At 50.2% G+C, this 27192-nt stretch overlaps 1 protein-coding gene across 2 annotated transcripts in view; it reads left to right on the top strand.

Annotated features, from left to right (window-relative positions):
- Positions 1–21964, top strand: part of FRMPD3 (FERM and PDZ domain containing 3) — a 42624-nt gene extending 20660 nt beyond the window's left edge. Inside the window, exons 9-11 of one of the 2 annotated variants that reach the window (XM_059385459.1) lie at positions 6443–6587; positions 15507–16328; positions 17990–21964. In XM_059385459.1, the coding sequence (XP_059241442.1) occupies positions 6443–6587; positions 15507–16328; positions 17990–21024 (4002 nt within the window). In that variant the 3' untranslated portion in view covers positions 21025–21964. The remainder of the gene's footprint in view (positions 1–6442; positions 6588–15506; positions 16329–17989) is intronic. The other variant, XM_059385460.1, reaches the window with a different exon arrangement.
- Positions 21965–27192: the final 5228 nt, after the last annotated feature.

Genomic DNA, 27192 nt, shown 5'->3' with positions numbered 1-27192 from the left:
GTTCAGGTATGCCCCACTTGTAGCAGGCAATACGGTGCATGTGAAAAACCACAGGGGAATTATCCATTTTGCATTAGAATGTTTCTGCTAGGCAGAATAGTGGCCCGCTCCCACAGATGCCCTTGCCCTAATCCCCAGAACCTGTAAATACCCCATGTGATATGGCAGAGGGGAATTAGAGTTGCAGATGGAATTAATCAGCTGACCTTAAGATAGGGAGATTATTCTGGATTATCCAGGTAAACTCTATGTCATCACAAGGATCCTTATAAGTAGAAGAGGGAGGTAGAAGAGAAGGTCAGAGTAATGGGAGGTGAGAAGGACTCTGCAGGACCTTCTTGGCCTTGAAGATAGAGGAAGGACCCATGAGTCAAGGACTGTGGGTTACCTGTGGAAGGGACGAAGCCCTGTTGATCCTTGATTTTAGCCCAGTGACACTCGAGTCAGACTTCTGACCTCCAGAAGAGAACAGATGTGTCTTCTTTAAGCCACTAAGCCCGTGTTGATTTGTTGCAGAAGCAACAGGAAACTAACATAACTGTGAGATTCCTTCAAGTAGGAAACTCTCATCCCCTACATTAACGACAGGATTTAACTGAGAAAGTGCTGCTCACCCCCAAGTTTTGTTACATAAGATCAAATGCATCTGGAATCAGAGATGTCTGCTATGTGTATTGCTACAAAGCGGTGCCCTATGAAATTGACAGGATGGTTATTTATACTTTTCGCAGATAAAGCAGCAGAGCCAGGATCGGGGATGCGGTGATGGGAGAAAAAGAGGAAGATTGAGGGAGGAAAAAAAAAAGATCTAGGCTTCTATCTGAAGGTCATTTAGTATAAACTCAGTGTTGCTAGGAAGCAGGCTAAATCCAATGGGAGGTACAAGCATGAAACAAAAAGAAAAACATGGCTCCTTGCCCTCTAGAAGCTCTCTGTAGAAGAGAAAGAAGTATGCCGATATGTGGCATTCCCAAAGAGGGTGCCAAAAAAGAGGTATCAAGAGCATATCAGGATACAGAGGAGGGCAAAATTAATTCTGGCTCAGGGATTAAGGAGGCTTCCTGGAGGTACCCCATATCAGCAGTATCTGTGTTTAATGAGTGGTACCTCTCTCTATATATGTGAACAAAGGGAAGCATTAGGGGGGCGGGGTTTGGGAAATTGACAAAGAATACCCATCAGGACTTCATAGAACTTGTTTAATGTTTCCCAGCACGTCACTGCATAGGGTATACTGAAGAAAGAATGTCTGAATTCCCTTAACTAGGAGCATGAAAGTTAGAAACCAGACTTGGCTCATTTCCTCCTAGATATGCCACTCTGGCCTGGGAATATTCTGGAAGGCCCTGGTGAAGCTAAGAATCTTCACTCAGAGCAGTAGTCCTTAGCTCTGGCTGCACATTAGAGTCATGTATGGAGATTTAAAAACCACTGGTTGCCTGGGCCCTTCCTCTCAGGCCATTTAAACTAAAATGTTGAGGGGGTGAGGCTGGGGTATATAGGTTTTTCAAGCTTCCCAGGGGATTGTAATGTGTGTCTGGCCTGAGAACCACTGCCTTACAGCAATAATCTGCCTTGTTTCCAGATTGGCTGGTTTTGCCCGGTTAGCCTTCCCCAGGGCCCTGGAGGCAAGACCCCAAATCCCCTGGAACCCAAAGACCATCATTTTGTACCCTTGCCCTTCTGTGTCCCTGGATTCCCATCTTTTTCCAGTTTTCAGAGACGCTGGAGTGCACTGAGGCTTCCCCAAGAACAGTCCCCTCCCTAGTTGGCATCCCAGAGTGCAGGATGCCTGTGAATTCCCAGAGCACTCTGAGAACCCCACAAAGGAGTTGGGGCTGGGGCATAGCAAATTAATCGCTGCTCTATCTTCTCATGGCTGGCCATGCTTCCAACCCCACCCCCTTTTCTCCAGTAATGTTTGAAGATGGCCTTGGCATATTTGGTTACAGTTTTCACTCTGCTTACTTGCTGTTAGTGGGTTGACCGTGAGACACTGCAGAGCTCTTTCTCCAATAGACAGCCATGTGGGACTGACACACCATTACCACAGAAGCACATAAGGGGGAAAAGAAACCATCAAAGAAAGGTCCCAAGGGATCTCTTGTGGCCCGGTGTGTCTCCTGTTCTCATGTTTGAGCTTTATTGCTCTAGTGCTTTCTGTAGGGACAAGCATTACATTAGACATCACGATTGTTAAAATCCTATTTAAAATAAAATGTCTTTGAAGGTTCCTAAGAAAACCTATCCAACCTCTTTGCTTGCCTGCCTTTGATTTGATTTTTTTTAATTAATTTTTTATTTTTTATAAACATATATTTTTATCCCCAGGGGTACAGGTCTGTGAATCACCAGGTTTACACATTTCACAGCACTCACCGAAGCACATACCCTCCCCAATGTCCATAATCCCACCCCCTTCTCCCAAACCCCCCCCCCCCAGCAACCCTCAGTTTTTTTGTGAGATTAAGAGTCACTTATGGTTTGTCTCCCTCCCAATCCCATCTTGTTTCATTTGATTTTTACACCTGCTGGTGAAAAGCACATCTGTGCTCCTTTGACAAGTTCCTTTTGGCCCATGCTGGGGTGTCCCCTGTTGGCCATGTGGGCGTGCAGAGGACGGACACCTGATGTGCTGCACTGAGCCAGCTGGGGATGCCCGGGCCCTTCTCTGAGCATGGGGTTTTGCCTTCATGCTGTTTCGTTACCCATATCAGGCTGTATTTGGGGTAAGAGATAAGCAAGGGAAACTGAAACGAAGTCAGACAGGTAAGTCAGTTGGCCAGCTGGTTTCTCTGCCTCTGATCCATCCATTAGCCAGCCAGCCAGCCAGCCAGCCAGCTAACCAGTCAGGGTGTCAGGCTATTAGGCATTCTGCCTGTCCTGCAGCCAGCTTGTGAGCCAGGGCATCAGTGAGTCAGACAGCTCCTCAGCCAGCGAGTCAGTCCATCTGTCCATCAGTCAGTCAAGCCAGTCAGCCTGTACTTTGGTCAAATGGAATGTCATTCTAGTCATCAGCCAAGGTCCTTTCCTCAGAGAAGCTCTCTCCAGCTTCTGAAACAGATCGGTCACAGGAGCACACGTTCACACCTACCTACCCACACACTGATCCAGAACATTCTATGTTTTGATAACTCTCTGTGCTTTCCCTTCATAATGCTTATCACACCTTCCACTCATATTCATGTGTATGATTATTTGATTTATGTCTTATTTCCTGTTAGATTATAAGCTGCATGAGGGCAGGGCCTGTGTTGGCCCTGTTCTGCGACAAATGGCTGTCATCTGTCAGTGGGTTATGCTGTCCACGAGCTATCCCACCAGCATGTAGCAGTTCACCCGGTGGGCAGAGTTGGCTGCAGGCATTTCAGCCAGAGAGAACAATGTGAGTCAAGCTAGGAAGTGATCAAAGAACATGGCATCTCTGGAAAACTGAAAATTCTGTGTCATTGCTAGAGCATAAGGAGAGGGTCAGGGATGGGAGGAGGGCACAGGCGAGCTAGCGGGAGATATGCCTGGAGCTCTAAGTCGAGTCCAGGTCCTAAAGGGTTTATGTGACATGAGTAGGTTTAAGGTTATGAGATACATTTTAAGTGAGAGTTGTGTTTTGGAACCTTGGGCAGCAATATGGAGGTGGAGTGGAGGGAATTGAAGTGAAGTGAAGAAACTGGAGGCAGGAAGGCTGGTCAGGAGGCTACTGGGATTCCTGAGATTAGTGTGTCCCCACATTTTCCATATCATGAAAAATGCCACAATGTATGGCCCACTAGAATAAGCAGATGAACCAGCTTGGGACCAGACGCAACAGGACCCAGAGGCCAAGGGGTCGGGATCTCAGCCCCCTTGTCACCCATTCACACATACCTTGAGAAGTTTTGGTGTTGGAGGAGGACAAAGAGGGCCTGAAGTAAAGCAGTGGCAGCAGGAGCAGCCATGATGTCAGCGAATGCTCTTGAGGCAAACCTAGTGAGTCTTGGGTCCTCCTAGTAATGGTGGTAGCAGCTATTCACACCCAAACCTCTGGGTATCCTTCTGCCATTGGTGGCAGGGGGTCAAGGCCCTCTTCTCACCCCGATCCCATTCCACTTCTGTCTCTCCTTTGTTGTACACAAGGTCAGCCTTGTGTTCTCTTGAATGTACAGATTCTGTTGTATGCATTCTGTTGCGACAGAAGCATCCATTCACTAGAGGACAAACACTCCCTCTGCCCCTTCTTAATAATAACCCAAAGGGTGTGTGTTAACTAACTGAAACTAAAATAAAAACTAAAAAAACAAATGACCCAAAAGTGACATCTCATCCCTGGTCCCCTTCTCATTGGAGACAGGAGCCACTTGCTCCTCAGGGTACAGATGGTCCCTTTTCTTCCTGATGTTGTTGAGTGAGTTCCACAGGAGTATCATCAACTCAGCCTGGGAGATGGAATCCAAATGCCTTGCCATGGCCCACAGTGTCATTGGATAGAGAATAACTAAACAATTCAAGATAGGATTTGATCCAGCAAGAGACTATATGATAGAGACACAGCACTGAGGTAGGCAAAGAGTCTGAGAGGATGGTGATTCTTGGGAGGCTGTCCAAGAAGAGTGAGACCAAGAGAGAGATGGAAATGGTCAGGGACTACAGAATGAGAATCCAGTGCCACCTCATGGGAACAAAAGCAAAGAGAAGAATTTCCAAAAAAGAAGGGGATCAGTGTTTGCAAATGAAACAAGCTGAGAGCTGTGAAAATGAGTGTGAACATTGTGTTGGGCTGAAAAGAAGCTTCCCTCCTAGATCAAACCACACCAGACCCACTGCTTGTTTCTGTGCATAAGGTTTCCTTAGACCCCCGTCACACCCACTGTTTAGCTCATGGATTATCTATGGCTGTTTTCAGGCTATGATAGCAGAGTTACTGCCTAAAGCATTTGCTGTCTAGCCCTTTACAGAAAAATTTGCCAGACCCTGGTCTGATGAACTACAAAATAGTCAACCCGAGCTGTGTGTCAGGATCCTGGCAGACAGCAAAGGGACTCGGGCAACTTAATTTAAAAGGTGAGCTGGTTTGGATTCAGAATTGTTCCCCAGGTGGTGATCCAGGCCAAGAAGGCTAGTCTAATTGGTGACCAAGTTCAACCAAGTCTTCCACGGTGTTGGTTTTATTGCCGCTACCCTCGTGGAGGCTCTCATCACCTCTCATTGAACTGTTGCGATGGCTATCTCACTGGTGAGAGAGGGGATTCATTCCATCCTAATTCTTTCAGTTCTTAATGCCTGGTCTGGGAACAGCCAAAAGTCAAGGTGATTCATTGCCCCATGGCTCCCTCTTCAGCCAGTCTCCATTGGTCTTTATCTGGAGGACACTGCCCTGTCCCAGGACGAATACTCCCACTGCTGACTTCAATCTGACCCAGACTTCTTTCAAGCCACACTTTGACAAAATCACGATACAGATATTGGGAAGGTTTCTTGGAAAGATATTGATTTGGGAGAGGTCTGTCTTTCCTTTGGTGTATCAGTGCCAAGTCACTGAAACAGTCAACCAGCTAATCCTGGGATTAATTTGACTGATTCAGAGTCAAGAACAAAAGTCAACAGAGAGGAAAAAAAAAAGTCAACAGAGTATGCTAGCATTTCCTAAAATAGGTTTAAAAAAGTACAACCCTACTACCATGAGATTTTCTGTGAAAATAGATGGCTTTAGTCAAATAATTTGGAAACGTTGGAATCCTAAAGCCCCCTGGCCACACTGTTAACATTTCACAGTGCACATTCCTACGTGAAAGTGTCTGAGAGTCTGAGAGTTCCTGTAAGTACAAGTCTCTACGTAACTTTGTTTGACCCAGGGTTTCACACATTTATTGGACCAAGGAACTGTTTCAGGGGGCACCAACTAACATCTTGAGGACACTCTAGGAAACAGGGGGTAGTATGGAGGTCTGAGCAGGGCTGCAGACTAGAAAAGACTGTGTCCAGAAGGCACAGTGAGGATTTTGTTGCATGGAACATTCTGGGTACTGGGCGCAAAGGGCTATAGATGAGCAAGAGATAGTTTATGGGTTCAGGAACTTTCTATCAGGGATGTTCCCCAGTCCAGCCAGGACTCCCAGGTTCACCCCATCTTTCCCAGATGGCCCACACCTCTGCTGGGCTCCCGACAAACACAAATACAACCACACAGCAGGCACATGATATTATATGACTTTAATCTTTTTTCAGTAAAGGTAGTTCATTAAATGTGAAACTAAAGTTTGATTTAATTTTGATACCTGGGTAGGAGCTCACTATAAGTAAACTCTCAAACCAGAAGAATTGGTCTGTCAGTCCACACGCCTCGGTTTTTGGTTTAGAAAGTATGACTCCTGTACCTCTGCAAGTCATCTTTTCACTGTGGTCCCCCTGGACGTGCACCTGCTCCCCTCCTTCCCATGTCCTCATGGTTCTTCTCATTTCTCCCCAGCCTCTGGTGCTGTTGATGGAGTGGCCTGAAGCCACCAACTTTGCCTGCCTGATTGCGGGGTACTGCCGTCTCCTGCTGGACTCCAGGAAGATGGTCTTCTCTAGGCCGGCCAGCCAACCTCTTCCGCCTCCAATGATCAAGGCAGGTAGGGCTCAGCCTCAGTTTTCAGTATGCCGGAGCCCCTCTGGGACCCTGGAGACAGGGAGGGAGGGGCTCTGCTGCCTTAGTGCTTACCCCCATTTCCCCAGCACCCTGATTTCCCAGGAGCCAGTGCTATATGGCTGGTTCCTTCCTGGCACAAGCCAGTGGGAAAGACAGCTGACGTTCAGATGGGCCTGTCCCACAAAGGATGCCTGTGACAACACATCACAATCGAGTCAGTGAAGGCACGTAAGATAAAAATAACAAATAAGCAATAAGTAGAACCAGTTAGAGAATTGCAGTAGATCTAAGGCACAGCTTTAGAGGTACAGTGATCTAGGAAAGAGGCATGGGCTTTGTGGAAGGTGCAGGTTGAAAGTGAAGATAAAATCGTTCTCTTATTCATCATAATGGGGATTGACAGAGCTGCCTGGAGTTAAGAGGCCATGGAAGCCTGGGGTAGGAGAGACTGTGGGGGTTTAGAGTATATACCAGAGATATGACGGGATGACCACCAAGAACAAGGTCAAGTGCAGCCCCCAACACCAGGCTTCCCAGTTAGGCAACTCCGTGCAGCTACCCCTCGGAGCTGTCCTGTTGCTGGCACAAACAGGGACCTTGGGAACAATCAGCCCAGTCCAGATCCTGCTGCCCCAAACCAAGCCAGGAGACCTGAACAGCACACCCTCATGTCATTTTCTCTTCATCACAAGCACCATGACAAGCCCATGTGTACATCTCCTAACATTGCCCACAAGACATAGAAGGCAGTCCACCAAACAGAGACTGGGGAAAGGACAGGTGGCCTTAAGGACAGGTGGCCCCAAGGCATAGACAGAGGTTCCACGTAGAGAAGCAAAGGAACTGACTAGAAATAGGAAGAAGCCAGGAGGCCGAGTTGCCATGCGTCCTCAGGTAAATAGCTCCCAAGCAGATGGCCATAGGTATTACCAGGCCTGCAGATGGCCAAGTGATGGCCAAGCCTGTGTTAGTTATTGTCATTGTCCCCTTTGGTCCTCTCTGTCATCACAGCTAAGTCAATGATGCTTTTTGCTAAGCAGGATAGGGAGAGAGAGAAAGGGAGAAGGGAATACAGAAGAAGGAGCCTGGAGCCCAGCCAAGAACAAGATGAGGGAGTGAGAAATGGCTCTGTAGTCACCTGCCTTCCAGAGTGTTCTGTCATCCCATCAGCACCGTGGTCGGTGCTGCTCTTAAGTATGCATCTCTCTGTAGGGATAATGGCACCAAGTGAGGGCACAGGCTTCCTGTTTCCCTTCAGTCTCACTAAACACGCCTAGAGTTGCATCCCTGTTGCTTCTCCAGAGGCAAATCAGGACCGTGGGATTCCCTTGAAGGTGTTGCAGCCTGGAAAGAAGGCTTCTATAAATGCCAGGCATGGTTTCCAAGCCCTTCCCTGATTCCTGAGCATCCCCCTTGGGGCCTGCAGAGGGACAGTGGCTTGGCTGTCGCTAGCACAGGGCCCATCTCGGTGCAGGAGCCCAAGGGACCACGGTGGCATTCTCCTTGTTCTTTTCTGCCTCTCCAGGGGTGTGGGTCCATGCCTGGGCCCAGTACTTAGCCTTTTGAACTGTTAGCTGCTGGCTCAAGGGCAACCACTAAGTGCTCCTGGTGGCTGGGGCAGGGTTAGAGCCCTAGCCCTGCCGTTCGGGGGCTGGCGTGCACATCTGACCCCATGGCCCCAAGACACGAACAGGAGGACTTCAAGCAGCACCCTGAGGAGCCCTCCACCCAGGTCACAGTGTGGGGCCATTGGTTCCTGGTACAAAGCTGAGAGATGCTTCCTCCATGTTCCACCTCCCCCGCTTTCATCCCAAAAAAGAAGCCCCGGTGCCCAGTTGTTGTTTAGTGAAGATCTCTAGGGAACGGGCATCCTGCAAGCCTCCTCTGGGCTTTATCCTCAGGGCCAAAGCTCCAGCCCACTTAAGGGCTGATCTGTCTGCCTCCGTCCATATTCTTGTCCCACAGCAGCTGCCAGCTAGCCCCACCAACTCAGTGCTCAGCTGCCATTTCTCTCCAGTATCCTGGGAGAAATCCAGCAAAAGAAGCATTTGGGGGCCTCAGTGGGGACCCCAGTCAGAAGAAGTCCCTGATTTTCTGCCATGGTTAGGAAACAGCTTGGTCTGGTAAATTGAATATTCTGATTAATGGCTACTGTATATCCCATGCGTGGCTCACCCATTTTCATGTAGTTAAAACCCAGCAACACACAAGATATCTAAAGCTTGACTGAACATACTAGGTGCTTTTTTTGGGTGATTCAGAAAGAACTTGAGGGCCTCTAAAGGCCTCCAGATCGTCCCTTTGACCAGTATTGATCATCAGACTGAGAATACAGCAAAGACAACTAATAGAAAGCTGTTTGATTCCGTGTTGCACTATGTGTGTGTGTGTGTGTGTGTGTGTGTGTGTGTGTACACACTGCATATATTTTGAACATAACTCTAGTTGGATCACCAGCCTGTTCTTTGCAAGCATTTTTTTAAAAGGCAGTCTTCTGAGTGGCTGAGTACAGAGAGCTAGACTAGGACATCCCCCTTGGGGAAAGCTGATGAGCAATTTACAGCAGATTTGAATCTGAGAGGCACACTGTTCCAGCCATCAGCCCAGCGCACCTGGCTCTCCTAGCATTTCTAACCTTATGTCTGGAGGAGACTTGGGCTTTTCCAAACATATTTTCTCCTTCGCACAGCACTGTATTGCTCCTCGGATCTGGAAATCACAGTACCAAGTGGTGGGCTAGGCCTCCCCTGGCCTTGTCAGCTTGCTGTGGGGAAATGTTCCCACCTTGCAGGGAGGGGAGCCATCCTTAGACCTCCAGCCCTGATCTGAGAGGAGTCACCACCTGCTTTTGGAAATGCCCCCAGGAGCCACCTCTGATGGCAGCTTGTTGCCAGGCTGGCTGGGCTGACTGTTCAGCTGTCTCGTAGGTAGTCAGCACCTGGTGCATGGCCCGGACCTGTGGTCAGTGCCTGAGGATAGAAACCTCCGGAACTGATCATTTGTGCTCCTGGCTTAGCTCTGCTGTAGAGCACTTCTTCACTGAGGCTCAAAGGGTTGTGACGTTAATATTCCCCCTGCTGATCCAAAGTACCCTAGATTTAGATACAGCCACCAAGGCCTGATTGACCTGATTACGTGGACTCTGTATTGAAAAGGGCAGTGGGGTCCATGGAAGACAGGGAGGGCTTGGAATCTGAAGGTAGAGACCATGTCTTAGCCGCGTGATCATGAACAAATTCCATAAACAGTCCCAGTTGCTTCATCTGGAAACTGACGATAACAGCTCCTACGTCAGGAGAGATTTGACAGGATTATGGTGAGATAAACCCCATGAAGTTCTTTCAAGAGCAGAGCGCATTTTTTGGCCCTTTTTATAATGATTGAGAGTACACTTGGTGCCCAGTGCTGTGCTTTTTATTCTTAAATAAACAGCTTTTCTTTTAAAGATTTTATTTCTTGGGGCGCCTAGTGTGGCTCAGTCTTTAAGCATCTGCTTTTGGCTCAGGTTGTGATCCCTGCTCAGCGGGAAGCCTGCTTCTCCCTCTCCCACCGCCCCCCACCCCCGATTATGTTCCCTCTCTCGCTGTCTCTCTCTCTGTCAAATAAATAAATAAAAATCTTCAAAAAAGATTTTATTTCTTCATTTATTTAGAGAGAGGAAGCACAAGTAGGGGGGAGGTGCAGAGGAAGAAAGAGAGAGAGAATCTCAAGCAGACTTTGTGCTGAGCGTGGGCCTGATTCAGGGCTCAATCCCACCACCCCAAGGTCATGACCTGAACTGAAACCAAGTGTTGGACTTAAGTGACTGAGCCACACAGGCGCTCCTTAAAGAATCAGCCTTGTTGAAATATAATTTCAAAGATAGAAAATTTACCCATTTAAAGTTCACAACTTAGCATCTTTTTTTAAGATTTTATTTATTTATTTGACAGAGAGGAAGATAGAGTATGCACACACACACACGCAGGAGGAAGCAGCAGAGGGAGAGGGACAAGCAGAGTCCCCACTGAGCAAGGAGCCTGACGTGGGGCTTGATCCCAGAACCTTGGGATCATAACCTGAGCTGAAGGCAGTTGCTTAACCGACTGAGCCACCCAGGCACCCCAACAACTCAGCATTTTTTTAGTATATTTAATATATTTACAGGATTGTGTAATCATTGCCACAATTTAATTTTAGAACCTTTTTACCCTTCCTAAAAAAATGCTGTACCCGTTAGCACTCATTCCCTGGTTCCCTCCTAGTGACCACCCAGTTCTAAGCAACCATGAATGAACTGGCTTTCTGGGTCTATAGTTCTGCATATCCTGGACATTTTGGGTAAATGGAGCCATACTATATATAGTCTTCTTTGTGGCTTGCTTTTTTTTTTTTTTTTTCATTTAGTGTAATGCAAGCGTCCTTCACGTTGTAGCCTATATCACTAACTCCTTCCTTTTTATGGCTAGATAATATTCCATAGTGCTGAAAGATTGCCTTCCGTTCATCCATTCATCCGATGATGGACAGTTGCGTTGTTTCTACCTTGTGTCTATTACGAATAATCATGTTATAAACCTTTATGTGCAAGTGTTTTTGGAGGCATAGGTTTTCATTTCTCTTTGGTATACAACTAGAGCAGAACTGCTGGTCAAACAGTAACTCTATGCTTAACTTTGAGAAACTGCCAGACTGTTTCCCAAGAGGACTGCACCATTTTACATTATCATCAGCAATATCGGAAGACTCAATTTCACCATATCCTCACCAATACTTATTCCTGTCCATCTTTTTTTTTTCCTTTGAACATCCACTGTAGTGGGTGTGAATTGGTATCTCGTGGTTTTGATTCGCATCATCATAGCTGATGCTATTGTACATCTCTGCATGTGCTTATTGGCCATTTGTGTTCTTCCTTCATGAACTATCTATATTTTTAAATTGGGCTCTTTAACCATAAACATGAGAGTTTACTTTCTGGACTCTCAATTCTATTCCATTGACCTATGTGTCTCTCCTTGAGTCAGTACCACACCATCTTGATTACTATTGGTTTGTATTAAGTTTTGAAATCAGTGTGGGTCCGCCTACTTTGTTCTTTTTTAAAGATTGTTTTGGTTATTACGTGTCCTTTGTGATTCCATATGGATTTTTTTAATTACCTCATCAGTTATTTTCAAAGTCAGTTGGGGTTCTGATAGGGACTGTGTTGAATCTGTAGATCAGTTTGGGAAGTACTGCTATGTTCGATTGGAAGGCACTCAAGATTGGGTCTTCCAATCCATGAATATAGAATGTCTTTTCATTTATTTAAATCTTCTTTAATTTCTTTCACGAATGTTTGTAGTTTTCATTGTACAAGTCTTGCACTTCTTTTGTTCAATTTATACCTATGTATTTTATTCCTTTTGGTGCTATTGGAAATAGAGTGTTTCCTAATTTCATTAGTGGATTATTCATTGATACTCTGTAACAATATAATTAATTTTTGTATTGTCCTTTTCCATGTGATCCTGCTGAGCTTATTAGCTCTAATAATTTTTTGTGAATTCCTTGAGATTCTTTTTCTATACAAGGTCATGTCATCTGCACGTAGAGATAGTTTTACTTTTCCTTTCCAATCTGGATGCCTTATATTTCATTTTATTGCCAAAATGTCCTGGCTAGACCTTCTAGTACAGTGTTGAATAGAAGTGTTAAGAAGAGAAATTCTGGGTTTTGTCGTCACGTTAGGGGGAAAGCTTTCTCTCTTTCACCATCAGGTATGTTTGCTATGGGTTTTTCATAGACAATCTTTATCATGTTCAGGAAGTTCCCTTTTATTCTAGTTTTTCAGTTTTATCATGACAGGGTGGTGGCTTTTGCCAAATTATTTTTCCGAGTCTATTGAGATGATCATGTGTTTTTTGTCCACCATTCTATTAACATGGTGTATTACATTAATTGATTTTTGGATGCTAAACCAACCTTGCATTCATGCAATAAATACCATTTGGTCATGGTGTATCATACTTTTTATGTTGCTGGATTCAGATTGCTAGTATTTTGTTGAGGAACTTTGTGGAAGAAATATGTGGAAGAAATGTTGCTCTATAGTTTTCTTGTGATGTTTTGTCTAGTTTTGGAACCATGGTAATATCAACCTTGTAGAATGAGTTGTGAAGTGTTCCCTCCTCTTCTGTTTTTTTGGAAGGGTTTATGAAGAACTTGTTTAAGTGTTTTGAGCATTTGCCATAATTCACCAGTGAAGCCATTTGGGCCCAAGTTTTATTTTTAGTGGGGGCATGGGTGGGTACTTTTAATTACTAATTCAATTTATTTCTTTTTATTGGCCTATTCAGGTTTTCTATCTTCTTGAGTCAGTTTTAAGCATATATTTCTAGGTATTTGTCCATTTCATCAAGGTTATCTAGTGCTTTTTTTTTTTAGCATAAGCTTATTTATAATAATCTCATATAATCAAGTCTGTACCTGTAGAGTCAGTAGTGATGGTCCTTCTTTCATTCCTGATTTAGTAGCTTGAATCTTCTCTCTCTCTCTCTTTTTTTTTTTTTTTTTTGGCTTGGTCTCTACAGCTAAATGTCCATTTTATTGATCTTTTCAAAGAACTAACTTTTGGGGTGCCTGGGTGGCCCAGTCAGGTGAACGTCTGACTCTTGATTTGAGATCAGGTCATGATCTCAGGGTCATAAGATTGAGCCCCGCATCAGGCTCCATACTGAACATGGAGCCTGCTGGCAATTTTCCCTCTCCCTCTCTCCCTGCCCCTTCCCCCATTCACACATGCATGGAAGCTCTTTCTCAAACAGAACAGAACAAAACAAAACAAAACCGGGACCCCTGGGTGGCTCAGTTGGTTAAGCAGCTGCCTTCGGCTCAGGTCATGATCCCAGGGTCCTGGGATCGAGTCCCACATCAGGCTCCTTGCTCGGCAGAGAGCCTGCTTCTCCCTCTGCCTCTGCCTGCCTCTCTGTCTGCCTGTGCTCGCTTGCTCTCTCTCCCTCTGTCTCTGACAAATAAATAAAATCTTTAAAAAAAAAAAAAAACCCAAACCGCTTTATTTTCTTTGATTTTCTATTGTTTTTCTGTCCTCTATACTTTACTATTTCTTTCCTTATGCTTATTTTGGGTTTAGTTTGCTCCTCTTTTTCAAGTCTCTTAAGGTGGAAGGTTAAGATACGGATGTAAAAACTCTTCCTTTTTAATGTATGTGTTTATAGCTATAAATTTAATCTCTAAACACTAATTTAGCTAGATCCCTTAAGTTTGGATATGTTGTATCTTCATTTTCATTCATCTCTAAATATTTTCTAATTTCCCTTGTGATTTCTTCTTTGAACCATTGGCTATCTGGGGATGTTTGGTTTAATTTCCATATTCTTGTGAGTTTCCCAAATTTCTTTCTGTTACTGATTTCTAATTCCATTATGCTAAAAAAAAACCCACATATTTTGTATGATTTCATTTCTTTTAAATTTATTGAGGCTTATTTTATGACCTACCATCTGGTCTATCTTAGAGAACATTCCAGATGCCCTTGAGAAGAATGTATATTCTGCTGTTGGTAGGGGGTATGTCCTATAGATTTCTGTGACTACTTAATGTCTACTTAGTTTATAGTTGTTCAGGTCCTTTATCTCCTTGTTGGTCTTATGTTTAATCGTTCTATCCATTATTGAAAGTGGGGTATTGAAGGGTCCAATGATTGCCGTTGAATTGTGTGTTTCTCCTTTTGATTTAGTCAGTTTCTGCTTCATGTATTTTGGGACTCTGTTGCAAAGTGCCAACACCATGTTTTTGTGATGGTTGGAAGCTCTTGTGAAAAGCAACACTGACACACTGACTGCCACGATGAACAATAGGGTACTGGTTAAAAACATGGGCTTTGTAGTCCCTCAGACCTGGGTTCAAATCCAGGCCACCATTTATGATTCATGTGACCTTGGATAGGTCACATAACCAAATGGATCCATTTCTCTCTCTGCAAAATGGGGATAGTGACCTCACCTACCTCACTGGCTTGTTGTGAGGATTAAATGGGTTCATGTGTGGTGACCTTAGCCTTCATTAGTGCTTTCTTGCCATCTGTTCTGTCTGCTGCTAGCAAAATGAATCGGTCTTATCTGAGTATATTCTCCCAGATGACACGGGGAAGGGCCCCCAAAACAGTCTACAAGAGAGAATGCATTTAGAGAGAAAGCATTTCATTCGCTATGGATAATTCTCAGATGTGCATACCGACCGTCATTAAAAAGCTGTTGGCAAGAACACTGCGTAGCATGCAGGCTAGCCCTGCCCAGATACAGAGAAATAATGAGATGTGAGGGCTTGGAAGAATGCTCCCCCTACCCTCCTCCCACATACGCACGTCCCAGCCTATTTCCCATATACTTTACACATTCAGATGCCCAGAATACTACCAGTAGTGCTTTAGTCTTCTAGGGTCCTTCCGTAACAGTCCTCTAAGGCACAAGGAACTGGTCAGGTTATTTCCTTCTGCTAGTAGAGATCCATAATAGAGCACTGGGGTTGGAAAGGCTCTGAAAAATATGGGGATGGAGGGTGGGAGGGTGTGCTGGGCCAGTTCCCAGGGGGACATAAAACAAATTTCACTTTTTTTTTTAAAGTATGTGGACAGCTGACTTTCAGACCAGGTATACCTGGGTGAGAGCCCAGGCGTACCTAGATAACAAGGTGCTCAGCTCCTTCCCCCATCACCCCATGCCTTTTCCCATGGGGCTGGTCTCCTCACTCTACTTTGAGGGTTGGCAACAACATGGCTGCCCCTTCCCCTAACCTCTAGCGGCCAGGTAATCCTCTCTGTCAGTACCTGCCAATCCAGTGGCACCCCAGATACGCCAAGGGAGCTCAGCCACAGTCCTCGACACCAGGGCTCATCTGTTGATTCTCTTTCTGGGTTTAGATTACATGCACAGTGCCCACCGCCCTGTCCCTGGGGGCCACCTGGGGAAAAAGGAGAGTAGTTATGTGGGCAGCGTGGGCACCAGCCCCCGGAAGTCGAGCCGCAGCACGCCCCCGCCTGCCGACTCTGAGCTTGTCAGCTTTTGCTACCTCCACATGCGGGAACAAAGGAAGGAACAGGAAAGCCGGACTGATGTCAACGAGAACTTAATCTTCTTTGAGGAGACCAGGCCCCGGACCAAGTCTGACCCCACGTCCAAAAGCTCTGGCCAAGGTTACGATGTGATCCCTGATGACTTTGATGCAGCCAGCCTGGACCATGAGCCTTGCGCCAGCAGGGCCCGGTCCTACACCTTGGACAATTCCCTTGGGGCGGAAGCCCTGAATTTCTACTGTGACTCTTGCAAAGCCAAACTTCAGGAGCAGCTGGGCCCTCGCAAAGGTGGGAGGCCCAGCTCTTCTCGTGACAATATGGTAGACTTGATGTCCCTCCCACCCCCTGGGAGTGAGGAGGTGGAAGAGGAGGAAGATGAGAGCACGTCGCTGTTGCCTGCCATTGCTGCGCCCCCTCCTGGCTTCCGAGACAACAGTTCAGATGAGGATGACCCCAAGCGCCGGGCAGTCCAGAGCCAGGAACAAGGACGCCACCTGCGTGGGCTACTGTATGATGAGATTCCAGTGACACTGATCGACAGTGTGCAGACCCGGACAGTCCGAGATCATGCCCAGGAACTAGATGATGCCCTGGTGTCCACTCTGCAGGCTCTGGAAGCCCTGGCAGCCTCAGAGGATGGACCCCACCCCCAACCCCCACAGACTGCAGGTAATGGCCTGTTCCTCCTCCCTCTTGCCTCCCCTTCCTTCTCCTGGCCAGGCAGGGCCAGCGGGTGATATTGCTTCTTCCGGAGCAGAGGTCAAAGTCACCGTGGGGTTCCAGGGCAGTGGACGGCCAGAGGTAGCTCAGATAGGGTCAGGGGATCAACAACGCCCAGTCAGGGACCGGCTGCTTAGCTCCGGCTGGAGCTCTGGCTCTCACCATTCCATCTCTGGAAATGTCCTGCAGGTGGACCTCAGGGACTGGGGCTGTGACAGCTACGGAGCCAGGCCAGGATGGAGGATCAGAGCAAAACTGTTGAGAGATCTAGAAGACAGGCAAAGAATATCCAGCACGCACATGACTGGAAGAAAAAACAAAATGACCAACCAACCACCTAGTGCCCTGGGGTCAGGGGAGGCCAGGCGCCATCACTGCTTAGGGCTGAGGTCCTTACCTTGCCTGAGAACATGGGCTCCCAGTCAGAGCCACCCAAGTCCTGGCTTCTTCACTCTTTTTCAGTGCGACCTTCAGCAAGGCACTTAACCTTTTCTGAGCCCCGCTTTTGTCATTTTCAATGGGTCTGGTAACAATAGTCATATCACGGGGGCTTGCTGTGAGCACAAAATGAAATCATTCATACAAAGCACTGCCTAGCACATAGGAATAAAGCTATTAGTCTCCATCATAAGTAGTAGCTAGTAGCAGCAGGTATTATTTGGTAGGAGAGCCATATGATGTGCATGCTATTCCCTGTTACAGACACACGTGCGTCCACCGTGTAGCCATGCATGCGTGTCAGACTGTACCCCTACTCACGATACATACCTACACACACACACACACCTTAAAAAGAACAGGTAAATGCTACAGCAACACAAAAGGAACAGGGAAAAAGAAGGCATATGGGAAAGCCTGTGAGGCAGGGGGCACATGTGGGCAGAGAAGAAGAAGAGCTTGGGGTCAGAGGCAGCCTGACTAACCAGGGAGAGACCCAGCCCCTCCCTTTTCTGTATGCAAGGGCATCCTTGGTGGTGGGCAGTCTGCATGCGTTTGGCCACCCCCCTCCCTGACCCTCCCCACCCCCAGCATTTCTCTTTGTTCAGAGTCTGGAGCACCCGCTCCCTGGCTAGCGAGAGGCCCCTTGTGGTCGCCAGAGAGAGGACACACTGAGGCACAAGGGCCTCAGCTGTAGGCTGGCCTGGCCAGATGAGGAGGGCCAGATAGAGAGGGGCCTCTCTCTGCCAGCCCTCTTCAGGACAATTGACAAACATTTCCTCGCTATTGAGTCTAAAAATAGTGATGATTAGCACGTTGTTCTGCATGCGCTGTGCATGTTAATTTGCCGTCACACTGCCCTGTCGATCTCTTCTATGCCTCTTTTGTTTCTTTTTCGGATTCCCGCCCTTCAGGAGCCCTCTTCCAGCTTGTCTCCCTCTGCCCCTCCCCTCCCCCCCTCCCCGCCTCAGCCCTATACCTCCCACTGCCTGCCCCCTCCTCCAGGCCAGTCCTGGGACTGACCTAAGGGCTTTCTCCCTGGCTGCAAATACTGCTGGCTGCCCTTGCCCCCTCACCGCTCCCCCCTCCCCCCACCCGTAAACTTCCTATGTAAGGCTGGCGAAAGGACCTGATTGGAGTAAGTGCAGCAAGCCCCCTCCCTGTCCCTCTAGGTCTGATTGTACTGGCCACCATCACCCCTGAATCATCGCTGGACTCGGGCCACGAAACCAACTCTTCAGAGCTCACAGACATGTCAGAGATGGTGTCCGCCATGAAGCAGCACCAGAACACCACCTACTTCCTGGCCCAGCACCTCAACAAGGAGAGCCTCCTGGCTCGCAAGGACCTGCCCTTCCGGATCCAGAGCTGCGCCGCCCAGGCTGTCCTCACGGCCCCTTACTCTCTTGGGCGCCCAGATCCCAACCCAGCCCTGCAGCCAGCAGTTACAGGCCAGAGTCCTGGCCCCCCTGGCGCTCGGAGGAAGCTGCCCCCATCAGAATCCCAGCCACCTCAGAGAGAGCGAGCATACGCCCTGGCTGTGCACCCAGCATTGACCCCACAGCTTAGTGAGCAGAAGAATCTGAGCCTGCTGTCCCCAGTTCCTGAGGACAAAGGGCCCGGCCATGCGAGGGCAGGCCTGGAGATGTCACTGAGGGCAGCCACACCATCCCTCAGTGAAGAGCAGGTGTCTGAGCTAAGGGAGAACCTGCCCAAAGAAGTCAGGTTGAGCCCCAAGCTTATCCTGGACCCGAAGGGCAGCGTGACCCCTGCTATCATCTCGGCCGCCCTCCAGCAGGTGGTTCACCCTAAGAGCCTACCTGCCCCCAGTGGGGCCATAGTGACCCCTCCCAGCAGCGGGGAGAGAAGGCTGGAGGCCAGCATGGGGAGGCCTGAGGTCAGCATGGGAAGATCAGAAGTTAGCATGATGGGCGGCAGTGCAAATAAGAATCTGAAGTTCAAAATGAGCCCCGGTGCTCCAGAGACCTCACGGAATTCCCAGCAGCCGCTGAGCCCAGAGGTCTCTTCTGGCTCCAGAGCGCCCACAGGCAGCCGGGCTGACAGCCTGCACCTCTCACCACAAGAGGACCGGCTGCCTGGGCAAAGTTTCCCTCCTAAAAGTTATCTTTCACGAGCGAATCGAGAGTCCCTGAGCAAGCAATGCATAGGGGAGGTAGCAGGCAAGGCCGGGCCAGAGGGGGCTAAGCCTGCCCTGCACAAGCCGGCCGCCATCTCCAGCCAAGGGGAGAAGGGGCAGCTGGAGAGTGTGCCCCAAGGCAGCAAGATCGAGGAGACCAGCCTGGTGCCCCGAGCCAGCTACTCCATGGCTCTCCCGAGCCCCAGCGGCCAGTCCCGAGGCCACAGCCCCAGCAGCCAGTCCCGAGGCCAGAGCCCCAGCTACCAACCCCGAGGCCAGAGCCCACTGAGGCCCCAGGCTGCCAGCCGGCAGGTGAGCACCATGCCCTCCAGGAAGCTTGAGACAACCCTGGATAGAGGCCACTCGGCCTCCGAAGGCCCCACCAAGCCCAAATCCTCCCGAGGGCCCTTCCGGCTGCGCAATTTATTCTCAGCCACCTTTCCAACCCGCCAGAAGAAGGAGACTGATGAGCGGCAGGCCCAGCTGCAGAAGGTGAAGCAGTATGAGCTAGAGTTCCTCGAGGAACTTCTGAAGCCTCCCAGCCAAGGGGAGCTGCCGGGCCCCGAGTACCTGCAGCCCCCTGCGCCGGGCCGCTGCAGCTGCCAACTGCGCAGCAGCCCCGTGCAGCAGGGGCCAGGCATGTCACGGGAACAGAGGCGCAGCTGTGATTGCAAGCGCATCTGCCGTGGGGGCCGGCCACAGGCCCCCCAGACGCCTGTGCCCGGGCTCCGGGGGCGGGAGAGGGACAGGCTCCCCCCTACCCAGAGGCAGCCGGAGGCCGGCCCGGGCCTGAGCCTCGGTAGCCCCACCAACGCCGGGCGCCTCCGCTCCACCAGCCTGGAATCCCGGGAGTGCCGATCAGACCCTGAGAGCGGTATGTCCTGCCTGACCACGTGTGCCTCAGGGGGGGAGTGTCTGGGCGCTCACAACTATAGGAAGCTGATGCGCCGCTACAGTATCAGTGAACTGGACCAGGGCGACAGGGCCTCGCTGACCTCTGATATCTATCCACACCCACCCCTGGGCATGCTGCCCAGGGAGCCCAAGGAGGTAGAGGCAGGCCTCCCCCTAGGCTTGGGTCCCAAAACCAAGTCCCTGGAGTCGCCGACCCTGGGAGACCCCTCATACGTCCAGGTTGCCCCCGAGACCAAAGGTCCCAGACAGATGGCAGTGTTCTCGCTGCCGGAAGAGGTGTACCAGAAGCCCGTCGACCTGGACGAGGACAGCGAGAGCGGCAAATGCTGCTCCATCCGCTATTGCTTCTACTACCGCAAGTGTGACATGGCGGATGACGCCAGTGACGGCAAGGACGAGCTCTCCTACTCCATCCCCATGAAGATCCTGCCCGGCATGAAGCTGGACGAGCAGGTGGTGCCTGTGGTGAGCAGGACCCTGCAGGTGCTGGATGCTGCCACCTGCAGCAGCAGCAGCCCCGAGGCCTCCCGCACCCAGGAGATCGACCTGCGTGTGTCCACCTTCGAGGGGAGCCTGGCCAAGATCAATGCCCTGCGGGCCCATGCCTATGGCCTGCCCGACGGCTTCCTGGCTGCCAGGCTGGACACCAATGAGCTACTGACTGTCCTGCGCCAGTGTGTGGCCAGCCCCGAGGCCCGTGCGCCGAAGCCCTATGTCTCTCAGATCTCCGAGTACAAGCTCGAGCTGGCTCTCAAATTCAAGGAGCTCCGGGCTTCGTGCCGCCGCGTGGCCAACGTGGACAAGAGCCCTACGCATATGCTGGCGGCCATCACGGGCAGCTTCCAGGTGCTGAGCAGCCTCATCGAGACCTTCGTGCGGCTGGTGTTCATCGTGCGCTCTGAGGCCCAGCGCCAAGAGCTGCTGGCCAAGGTCGAAGAGGTGGTGAGGAACTACACCTTTCTACTGCGCGCCGCTGAGGAGTCCACCACCCGGAACCTTAGCCAGCAGCAGCAGCAGCAGCAGCAACAGCAGCAGCAGCAGCAGCAGCAGGCGGTGGCAGCTGTCAGCGCGGCCACTGGGCACCCCCCGGGCTCCCCAACTTCAGCGACTGTTATGAGCACATTCACCCGCTCCTTAAAAACCCTCATCAAGTAGGGCACCCGCCCCGACCTGCCCCCTTCCCCACCTCCCCCAACCACGGCCCCAGGTTTGAGCTTCGTGGTCTTTGCATCTCGTGGTGAGTGTCCGTGTCTGCCCGGCCAGTCGGGGTCCGCGGGCCTTCAGTCTTCGGGGAGTGAGAACTCCCCGGATGAAGGCTGTTCCCTGAGGGCTCCGGGTGGCCACCACCCTGGGCACCCTCGCCCCTTCCCCGGCCTCTGGTCGACACTGTGAGGGCCAAGGCCCCTCGTCACTGCGCCTGCCTGCCTGCCTGCCGCAGAGCTGGATTTTTATCTCTTCTTTAGGGCTGACAGGTGACATCAGGCTCACCTTCCTGCTCCATTCTGGGGGGCCAGGGGAGCCAGGGCTCGAAGCAGGCAGGCCCACAGGCCTTGAGCTCCTCCTGGCATCTGCTCCCCACCCCCCACGGAGCAGTAGCTGTAGCACCAGACACCATGCCCAGCGGCAGGGTGGGGGGTGCACCAAGGGCACTCCCCCCAGCTGTGCCCGCCCACCCTGGGCTCACACTCACCAGGCAGAAGCCACCCTAGAGGGCCTGGGCCCGGGGGGCAGGTCTGCAGAAAACAGCCACCACGCAGGGCTGTCGGTGGCCTGCCTCACAGGCTGGCGGCCTTGGGAGCCCTCGCCCCCCAGGCCCAGTAGCTCCACACCAGCCATCCCCAAAGTGCCCTGTCCCTCGCTGATGGGCAGGGTGGCTCAGTCCACTAGGGAGCAAGCATCTGGGATCACCCCACTCGTTCTGGGTTAGGTACCTGGTGATAAATGTCTGCCCCGGGGAGACCCGGAGCAGGCCCCGGAGCCTGCCCGGCCCAGGCCAGCCCAGCCTGGCCCAGCCCAGCCCAGCGCCAGGGCTGGCGCTCCAGGCGAGCGGTTCCTCTTTCAACATCTACCAGACAGACTGTCCTTAGGAGTTTGACTTAGCTACGGATTGGGGATGGGGGGTGGGGGGAGGGGGGATGGGGGTAGGGGTGGGGGGTGTTGATGACTATATCTTAAACTTCTGGAAGCTAGCGTGATATGTTAATCCTGAGTATATGCTTTCGGCTGTGTATTGACCCTGTGGATTTGTCTCTCTAAGAAAAGAAGCTGAGCGCCTTACCCGGTGCAGTCCTGCACCTCTCTCTCTCTCTCTCTCTCTCTCTCTCTCTCTTTCTCTCTTTCTCTCTCTCTCTCCGGAGTCATCTGGAAGGGAATTCACACTGTTTAGCATCCTCCTTGACACACATCTACCACTGTTGCCATGTCCTCACCCCCTCCAGTCCCCCACCCTACCCGGCCCCAGCTCCACCCCTGTCCCCCACAATCTTCCTAGGAGTGAAGACACGGAGTCCCTACCAGCTGCCCCACTGTAGGGAACAAAGAAAGCCAATGTTTCTTCTGTATAGATTGCTTCTTGTCCACCTCTCCATACCTGCCCCACCATTTGCCACATGCTCACGCCCTGTCTCTGCCTCTCTTTCACCATTATGTGAGAGGTCTGTGGGAAATCTCTCGTTCTTATGTGAGTTTTATAAAGATGTACACTGTGCTTAACCCCCGCCCATCCTTGGTACGCGCCCCCCCCCCAGCGCAAAAAGATCCTCCCAGCCGCCCCAAGTGGGGGCTTCTACCGGCAAGGGTCAGGGGAGCCCCTTCTGCAGAAGCCAGCCCCCCGTTTCCTTGCTTCTCCTTCCCCCTAGGACCAAGTCGTTCAGTGGGCCAGAGATGCAGCCAGTGGGGAACCCTTTGCCCTGTGACCACTGCAAGCCCCAGGGCTGTCGTGGTCTTCCTCTTCTCCCAACTTCTTGATCCTGCACCTTCGCCACTCAGTCCACCGTCCGCGTCATTCCACCACCACCCTTCACCTCTCCCTCAGCCTCATGGAGAGGACACATTTTCTAATGTCTGTATATAGTATATATACTACATAAAATATATAAATTATATATATATACTAATTTATGTCTTGTTTTTCAAACAAGAATGATTAAATCTATTCATCTTACTATCCCAATATATCTTTGCAGTGCCTCTTTGTGGGTGTCCTTGTGTCCTTGAATCGCTGGTTGGTGGTGGGCCCCCGCCCCCGCCCCCGCCCCGGACTGCTCTCCCTAGCTTCTGCTCCCATCTACCTGAGCCCCAGCGAGTGACAAGAGCTTAGGACCCTGCTAGTGCTGCCTCCCCTTTGCTCCTCTTAGAAGCCTCCCGTGGGTCGTAATCACGGGAATTGAATATGATCTACTCCTTTCTCTTGAGCCTGGCTGTGACCTCAGAGCTGAAGGGAGCAGAGGGTGGGGATTGAAGGGCCCAGGAGGTAGGGGATGAACAGGGTTGGGCGGCTCTCTGGGTGGAGCTGGGAAATGGGTACTCTCCCTCTGAAACGTGACCAGTTGCCTCGGAGTATAGCTTGGCTGGCGCAAATCCCCTACAATGCCCTCTGGTAATTTTTTTGGGGGGGGGGGTTTCAAAAGGATAAGAGCAGCAGGACCCTAACTGGGATTAGGGTCGGAATATAGCTTGGCTGGCGCAAATCCCCTACAATGCCCTCTGGGTAATTTTTTTTGGGGGGGGGTGTTTCAAAAGGATAAGAGCAGCAGGACCCTGGGAATGGCTAACCCAGGGCAGTGCAGTTGGATGAAGCCAGGCAGCCTGGCCTCCTCCTGTCAAAGAATGAGAAGTCAGGTCCATCGTCCAGTGTCCCATTCACTCAGCAGACTTCCACACACTACTTTCCCAAAGCTTCAGAAGCTCTCCTGAGATGACCGATGGTCTCCTTTTCTGTGTGGACCACTGTGTGGTATCCCCAAGCACTGGGGGATGCCATCTTCCCACCAAGTATATATCCCGCCATCTTCAGCCTGAACCAGAGCCCGAGGCGGAGGCTTTTCAGCTGCCACCTACCAGACCTGAGTCCCCAGAGCTTGACTGCCGCTTTCTGGCTGCAGCCAATTATGGGAAAATGGGTTTGTGCAGTTGGCATAGACCCAGGAAGCCCATGGTGCTGGCAGAGTCACATTTTTGTCAAGCTGTTGTCAAGGCACTGTGGATAATAGGCAATTTCATCAGAAATCAATTGAAAGGAACTGCCTTAGCCAGAACTCTCTTTTGCCAAAAGGGGCAAGGGAAGATCAGCTGCCAGCACTGGGAAGGGGCATCGATGTATATACCTTAGGATTGAATTCCTCCCAACAGCTGCTAGGATGAGAGTGAGAACCACATCCCATTCCTCATCCTGTGGGCTGGAGGCCAGACTCTGGGTGTGCATCCAGAGTGAAGAGGAGCTCCTCCATGCAGCCAGAGGAAATAACCACTGAGGGTCAGTTCTTGGCCCTGGAACACTGGCCTGAATTCCAGGAGGGTCGCTTAGTTCCAGTGGCCTGAGCTGCTGGAAGCCACTGTGAGGAGAATTATGGAGGCCAGCCTTCTCACAGGACAGAAGCTCTTGAATCACTTCAGTGCTTCTAGCAACTTCTCACCCAGGCCACCAAGCCCTTGGGTGCTTCCCACACTCTCAGTATTACTGAGGCACATTCTGGTACCCTCTCAGACATTTCCAGCTGTAGGTTCTGGACCCACCACTTAGGAAAGAGCCCCAGCCCTCCTGCCTGTGATGTCTGTCTTTCCCTCTGGGTGGTGACCCTTCATTCTTATTTTCACGGCCTCTGCTAAAAGGAATATGAGAGAGCCTTCTACAATGCAAAAAAGTTGATCCCTGCCCTTAAATATGCAAAAACAACTGTGTGATCACTTGCCATATGTCAGGCACTGTGCTAAGTACTTTACATGCATGATCTCATTTAATTTTCCTAGCAACCCTTTGAGAGAGAGAGAGCATGCAACTTTGATTTCAGGGTCAAGAGTTCAAGCCCCACAGTTGGCAAAGAGCTTACTTAACAATAATAATAAATAATAATATAAATCAAATTATAAATATAAAATGATACAATAAAATAAAATTTATAAATATAAAATAAAATGATAATTATATATATATATATATTTTTTTAAGCTAAAGTGAGAGAGACTATGATCATATTCATTTCTCAGGGGCACCTGTGTGGCTCAATTGATTGGGTGTCTGCTTTTGGCTTGGGTCATGATCCCAGGGTCCTGGGAGCGAGCCCGGCTTCGGGCTCTCTGTTTGGCCAGGAGCCTGTTTTCCCGTTTCCTCCTCCCCCTACTTGTGCTCACTCTCTCTCTCTCTCTCACTGTCAAGTAAATAAATAAAAATCTAAAAACAAAATATTCATTTCCCAGAGGAGAAAACTGCGGCCGAAAGAGGTTCAATCCCTAGCCCGAGGTCACCCAGCCGGTAAGTGGTAAGCCAGCCAGGGTTCAAACCTACCCAGGCTTTCAAAGGCTGACCCCCACGACTCAGTCCAGCCCCACCTTTGAGGCAGTTCCCCTAGAAACAGAGGCACAGGTGCAGCCACACTCAGAAGATGGCCCATCAGTGTTGCTCACAGATCCAGGCAGCAAGTGGGTAACCAACAATTCACTGGCAACACTGGGGTATGAAGTGCAGGATGCTGCAAGCCCACCCGCCCCCCACCTCTCTTCATCAGGCTGCCCCAGTGCCACATGCCCCTTGGAACCCTGGGGTGGAGTAGTACCTGTGCATTCAAGTTTGTGGGTGGAACAGTGTGTCCAAAAGGCCACCATCAAAATTATGGAACACCACCCCCACTCCATGCTCCAAACCAGAGTCTTGAGTCCACACTCCTTATGCATTTGCATTTTTCTCAAAGATTTGGGAGGAGGATATCGTGTGAGTGATACATTAAATATTTTTTTGTGGAAAAATACAGCAAGGAATGCACAAGTTGCATGCCTTGTAAAGAATACATATCATTTTGGGGTGCCGGGGTGGCTCAGTCGGTTAAGCCTCTGCCTTCGGCTCAGGTCATAATCTCGGGGTCCTGGGATCGAGCCCGTATTGGGCTTCCTGCTCAGCATGGAGCCTGCTTCTCTTTCTCCCTCTGCCCACAGAGTGTCTTTCGCTCTCAAATAAATAAATAAATAAATAAGATCTTAGAAAAGAAAAAAGAATACATACCATTTCAGACACTTGAGACTCACGTCTGACACTTCCAGCTCCATCCCCATGCCCACCCACCCAGTGTTCGCTATCCTCTACTACTAGATACGCTTTGGTGGAAACACTGGGCACCAGGCTCCAGGCCCATCAGGTGAGCATGGTAGGACATCAAGGACTGGCCTATGTCCGTGAATCTGGGCACACAGCAGAGGTCAGGGACTCTTTCGGGAATAAGACACCTGGCATGACACGGTGCCGGGAAAAAGTGGGGTCAGCCTCCCTCCCTCCCTCCCTCCCAGCCCCTGCCTCCCATGTTGCCTATTACACACTGTAGCAGAGGGTCAGCCCCAAGAATAGACAGAGAGCCAGATTCCCTCCAAGCTGGAGAATTTTGCACCTGCAATGAGCAAGAGAAGCAGGGAGGCCGTGTGGGCTAAGTTGAGCGGTTCCCCAGAATAAGGGCTCCGTGCTATTTTGGGCACAGTCGCTGACTTACTATATATGATGGGGGTAAAAGTCATTTTACCTCTTTGTGCCTCTTCTCTAAAACAAAGATGACTGGGTCTTCAGCCTTTCTTGGTGGCTCAGAAGGCTGAAAAGCAGCTATAAAAATCCCCTGTTCAAGCTATTGGAGCTTAACAAGTGCAATGTCCCCCCTTTGCAACTGGTCCGGAAACTAAGCTTGCACCAAGAGCCCGCGACTAGAAACCCAGGGGCCTGTTTCTTTTAAATCCCTGTCATCCTCGGTCAAAGCCATTTGCTGGTCCGTTCCCCTCAAAAGGGATATGCAGGACCCCTGGCCCCCTTGGGCCTTTCTTTTGACATTGGGCACCTCAGTGGAGAACACTTCTTTTGTGTGGACACGTTCGGGCAGACCCGAGGCTCTTCTTGGCCTTTGGCCGGTGCCCTGGCTCGTCTCCCTGACATCCTCCTATCCTCTCTGCATTCTGCTCCTTGCTAGAAGCAGCCATAATTGAAGGAGACGAACTTGTAATTTTTCATCAATGTTTAAGCTTAGCTCATAGGAGAGGGCTTTCAACCCCAAACCCTTAGCCAGTTTTCCAGCGGCAGCTGCAAGGTCTAGCTGCTATGCCCAGTGTTTAGTTCTGGGGGTGGAGGAGGTCCCA

Source organism: Mustela nigripes, chromosome X (assembly GCF_022355385.1).
Source record: "Mustela nigripes isolate SB6536 chromosome X, MUSNIG.SB6536, whole genome shotgun sequence".
Classification (NCBI taxonomy): domain Eukaryota; kingdom Metazoa; phylum Chordata; class Mammalia; order Carnivora; family Mustelidae; genus Mustela; species Mustela nigripes.
The sequence above is the reverse complement of the archived record's forward strand: the minus strand, read 5'-3'. Positions and strand labels throughout refer to the sequence as shown.